Here is a 4,780-nt window from a genome sequence, read left to right as displayed (position 1 = left end):
TAAGCCCTGCTCCACTGGTTCAGACGTCAAGACCGAAAGAGTTCGTTCGCAATTATCATATTTACGAGTGTTTTTAGCAAATCGAAGAACAGTTTCGGATTTCCTTGGTGGTAATGAGACCACAAGTCTAGGTCCAATTTCGTCGATTTCAAATCGCAAGATCTTAGCATGATTCTGCTCTCTACAAGTTGTTCGTGCGGTACAGTAAAAGCTCCGATGAAAGCACCCTTCTTAGCCTGGCGTTGCCGAGGTTCTATGTTCATGAGTCAGTCTACCTTTTCTTTTTGTTTCGGTGATGCTATTGGTTTTCCCTCTCTTTCTTTCAAATTTATTCATTTTCATTTAGCCAAGTAGATGCTAATGGTGTCCCGTTGGTTTTTCAATTTAGGATATGCTAACTCTACTCTTCAAACAAAAATAAGGAGTTAAGTTTCTTTATGCATTGTCATCTGAAAGATGAAGTGGGTCTTTAGCTGAAATTACTTCACTGTGTTCAATTTCGAGTAATTAACAAATTATCGGAAGGTTAAATTAATAATTGGAACGATGCAAATCCTAATCATAAATCATCTGAAAGGAACTAAGAGAAGAAGCACATTGTTATTTGGTAGTTAATTAATCAACTATAAAATCTATAGGCATGAACAATGTATCTCATCTCAAGTTTTGTTATAAAAATAAGTACCAATTTCCATAGATTCTTGAATTACTATCTATATCGTGCATCGCACATTACATGAGAGAAGGATATCTGGTTAATGAGTAACTAATGATTCATTCCTTGAAAGATCACTTTACATTTAGTTTGGTCATTCCTGCAATCAAAATTGTGGCCCTATGGTTATACAAAAATAGAATGATACGAACTTGTTGAAGTGTCTTTTACCCCAAAGGGATAAACTGAGAAGTTTTATCTTTGGAGGGCTGAAATGAGGGAAGAGTAATGTTTCTGGGCTAGATAAATTCATTTATTTATTTCTACTTAACACATGGAACTATGGAAGTATGCCTTCTTCTAACTACACGAATTAAGTAATTGGATATGCTGAATGAGACTGACGATGCAGGTGAAAGTACCCAGATATTAGTACTTATCAAACGGAGACAAAAATGAAGAGAGGGAGGGAAAAGATGAGTGATTGTACATTGTTTACTGCATGTTTCATACACTTTTTTTTTATCATCCTTTTATCTTATATTCATATCCTATTATTTTCTTATTCAATGAATTCAATGATACCATGGGTTGCAAACATATTAAGATGGACATGCCAACATTCTAGTGTAATGTCAGCTGTACTATATAATTCATTTCATTTTCGATTCAATTGGATCAGTGCAGTCTATCTCTTTTCTGCAAGTTTACCTTCCTGCACAAACTACATTTGTAGTCATGCTCTTCCTTTGTTTTTTTGCTTATTTAGTATGTCTTTTTGTTTCTTTTTCTCTAAAGTGGTTGTGCCATATGCCAGATGATGAGTTTATTGCTCTCTGGAATATACACCAGGTCTTACCAACCAAAACATTCCATGTGAGAATTTACATTTAAGTTTCAAGTTATTATGAATTATGATGACAACATTTTCAGAAGCACGTTCAACTTCAAATGCATATTATCTTTATAGGGATTTAGATATAAAATATGTTCTTTCGCCGAGAAGTCTGCAAGGAAATTCATAAGGAATGGACAAGAGGCTTCTGGACCTCCAGCAAAAGACAATTTTGTTCAGAATGATGAGTTGGATGCTTATCTTAATTCAACTTGCCAGAATTCTAATCCTATACCTTCTAGAACTGCGGTTCTTCAGGCTTGCATGGTCACTTCTGGTCTGTTAGCTTCTCTTGGACTCATAATTCGGCAGGTGATCTTCTGTTTTTTTTTTTTTTTTTTGCATTGCTAGAGTGATTTTCCCCTTTATCCTTTTTCTCCATATAAATAAACTTCTTGCTCATTTCCCCATTTTATTACAATAACTCTACCAGCTATGATGGTGATATAAGCATGATTGCAAAAGAACCTTTTATTTGCTTTTTCAGCTTTCATGGACTGTATTATGGGTTCCTCTATTTTTCTTAAGCCACATGTTAGTTAGAAGATGTGAGATTGAAAGTAGAAGCTGTATTCTTCAGGGTTGATTTCTTAATTACAGATAGAAAGATTTGTTGCAAGTACTTACCATAACTAACTCAGGACTGTGAGTAGTGGAACTTTGCATGGCAAAGGGTCTTATTCATGGCTTCATTTAGTTATTGCAACTTGCAGGTGTCTCATATTGCATCAATGGAAGGGTTGCCAGTACTGGACTGCTCTTCAGTAGTATCATGTATTACACCAACATTTACTTCTTTCTCCTAGTATGTGTTTCAAATTTCTAATTTCTAATTTATACTCTTTACTAAGAACTGGTACTTTTGTTCATGCAACAATATTAGGCATCTAAAAAGCTATTTTTATGAGCTAAATATATAGAACAATGGCTATCCTCATACATGTGGAGACTGCAGTTACCAGAAATCATTCTATGTTAAATGGAAGTGTTGTTGGATTATAATACTTACGTGGTATCACTGAGAAAAAATAATGAAACTATATATGTATTGGAAATTTAAGCAATACAATCCATTAGTCATGGAAGTCAAATTTATTATTTTCATAAAACTTGAAAGGTAACATGACTTGCACAATAAAGCCTAATCATGATTAAGAATACTTTGTGAGATTCTGTTGACTGCATGACAAATGTAAGTGTGGCAAAAAAAGGTACATGACAAAAGTGAGTGTGCTTGGTTTTCTTAGCAATTACTGTGTAGTTTGTTGGAAAAGTTTGTCCAAATATGAAGGAAACACCTTCATGGATATTTCTCTTTGCCACTACATCTAACATTTTGATGTTACTTGTAAAGAAACTCTTTAATTTTCCCTCTTCTATGCAGTTGATTTTGAGATGTGGCATCTTGAGTTGATTATAGGACTGGTAGTTTTGATATCATCATGCCGCTTTCTGCTATTGAAGACATGGACAGATTTTGCTGAGTCCAGTGAAGTAGCCAACAGGCAGGTAAACCGAGTCAATTTTCAGAAACGTGTTTTAAGGTTTCAAAAGTTTGACCAGATGACTATTACAACATGAGAAGATTTTTGTTGTCAGTCGGCTGCTTGTCATTTTTTAGGCTTGGTCTAAATATTTTGTGGGGCTCCAGCAATGATCTTCTTTCCCTTTCAGGTCCTTACCTCACTCCAACCTTTGGATTACATGGCTGTTGCATTCCTTCCTGGGATTAGTGAGGTTAAAAGAGAAGTACTTTTCTGTTTAATTAATTTGCTCTTGGTTAATTTCCATGAGTATCCTGACATGCCTTAAAATATGTTTCCAGGAACTACTTTTCCGGGGGGCACTTCTGCCACTTTTGGGCATGAACTGGATAAGCATCGGGGTGGCTGCCTTAGTTTTTGGTGTTTTGCACTTGGGCGGTGGGCGAAAGTATTCCTTTGCCATCTGGTACATGTCTTTTTCACTTTGTGCATTTCTCTCCCCTCTAGATCATATTGTTGAGTTTAATTTCAGTTAAATTGTAGTCCTTAGACTTCATATCTCTTTCTACTGTTTTTTTTTTTTTTTTCCAAACTCTTAAATCAAATTATAATGGAAGTAAACTAATAAGCCAACTTCAATTGTCGTCATGGTATTCTGAAGCATTGGTTTTTTTGGCGTTGTGCTTGAATTAATTTTGACCATAACATTGTTGGTGCTGGTGGGGTTTCAGGGCAACGTTTGTTGGGCTTGCTTATGGTTATGCCACAGTTTTATCCTCCAGCATTGTAGTGCCCATGGCTTCTCATGCTGTGAACAATCTGGTTGGAGGGATCTTCTGGCGCTACACATCAAATACATCGGAGTAGAGACATGGTAGCTTCCCATCTCTTTAAATCATAAAATATTATATATATACAGACGAAGAAGCTGGTAGTTGGTCAATTCACTTGACTCAATCTATCATTTCAACGTTCTAAGATTACCACCTCCTTTGATTAATTCTAGCTAGTATATATTCAATTCGAATTTCTGTGCATAACTTACTGAAAATGGCTGAATTGAAGGGAGCTAGGTCAATAGGCAAGAGAGAGAGAGAGGCTTGTATTTTGTCTTGAAATGGCTAAATTTGAGTATAATTCTTTTGCGGAATATTATAGAGCTAAAGTCTTATTTGACATGACTGATGCGGGAGCAAATACCCTCAAGACCACTTAAACAGTTTAAATCGATTTAAAATTTGAGTGCATGAGTACAACTTGATCTTAATTATAAAGAGGCTAACATGTAGTGGGAAAGTTATTTCCAAGGACTCGAGAATTTTTTGGATGCTGCCCCCCTTATGTTGATTGCTGATGTTTATAAACCTAGTTAGCACAGAATCTGAGTCTTCTGTTTGTGGGTGCATGGCTGTGAAGTGGATTGAATTTAGCCATTTAGGACGGATCAGAAAAACACAACCCAATAATTCATGGAAATAAAATTCTATCTCGCAAGAATCTAAAGGAAACAATTAAATAAATGGCTGCTCTTTTACCTTGAATAAGACTTCACTCAATCATCCTAATCTAAACCCTCCTCACTTTAATAAGTGAGACATATAATGGCTTTCAAATATTGGGTCTCTCTCCACACGGGAGGGAAAACCCATGTCAAACAAGTGCCACTTGCAAACCATCACGACACTATTTCTAGAATGTAAATTTGATAAGATTCCAGATAATATTTTCATGAAGACTTATCCAAGA

General features: G+C 35.6%; 1 protein-coding gene across 3 annotated transcripts; it reads left to right on the top strand.

The window, feature by feature from the left end:
• Nucleotides 1-4,184, top strand: LOC129292257 (uncharacterized). Of its 3 annotated transcripts, none has more exons than XM_054929827.1 (8): nt 1-250; nt 1,473-1,531; nt 1,626-1,862; nt 2,264-2,324; nt 2,935-3,059; nt 3,225-3,287; nt 3,376-3,500; nt 3,766-4,184. In XM_054929827.1, exons 1-8 carry the CDS (start codon nt 169-171, stop codon nt 3,899-3,901), a joined length of 888 nt encoding a protein of 295 aa, XP_054785802.1. In that variant the 5' UTR covers nt 1-168; the 3' UTR covers nt 3,902-4,184. The 3 variants fall into 3 exon arrangements, with proteins under 3 accessions (XP_054785802.1, XP_054785801.1, XP_054785800.1); XM_054929826.1 differs by having other exon boundaries at nt 1-265; XM_054929825.1 differs by having other exon boundaries at nt 1-292.
• The last annotated feature ends 596 nt before the right edge of the window (nt 4,185-4,780 follow it).

Source organism: Prosopis cineraria, unplaced genomic scaffold, assembly GCF_029017545.1.
Source record: "Prosopis cineraria cultivar Desert tree isolate PC_DT_omini unplaced genomic scaffold, ASM2901754v1 PC14, whole genome shotgun sequence".
NCBI classification, from domain to species: domain Eukaryota; kingdom Viridiplantae; phylum Streptophyta; class Magnoliopsida; order Fabales; family Fabaceae; genus Prosopis; species Prosopis cineraria.
Note: the sequence above shows the minus strand (reverse complement) of the source record. Positions and strands in the feature narration are given on the sequence as shown.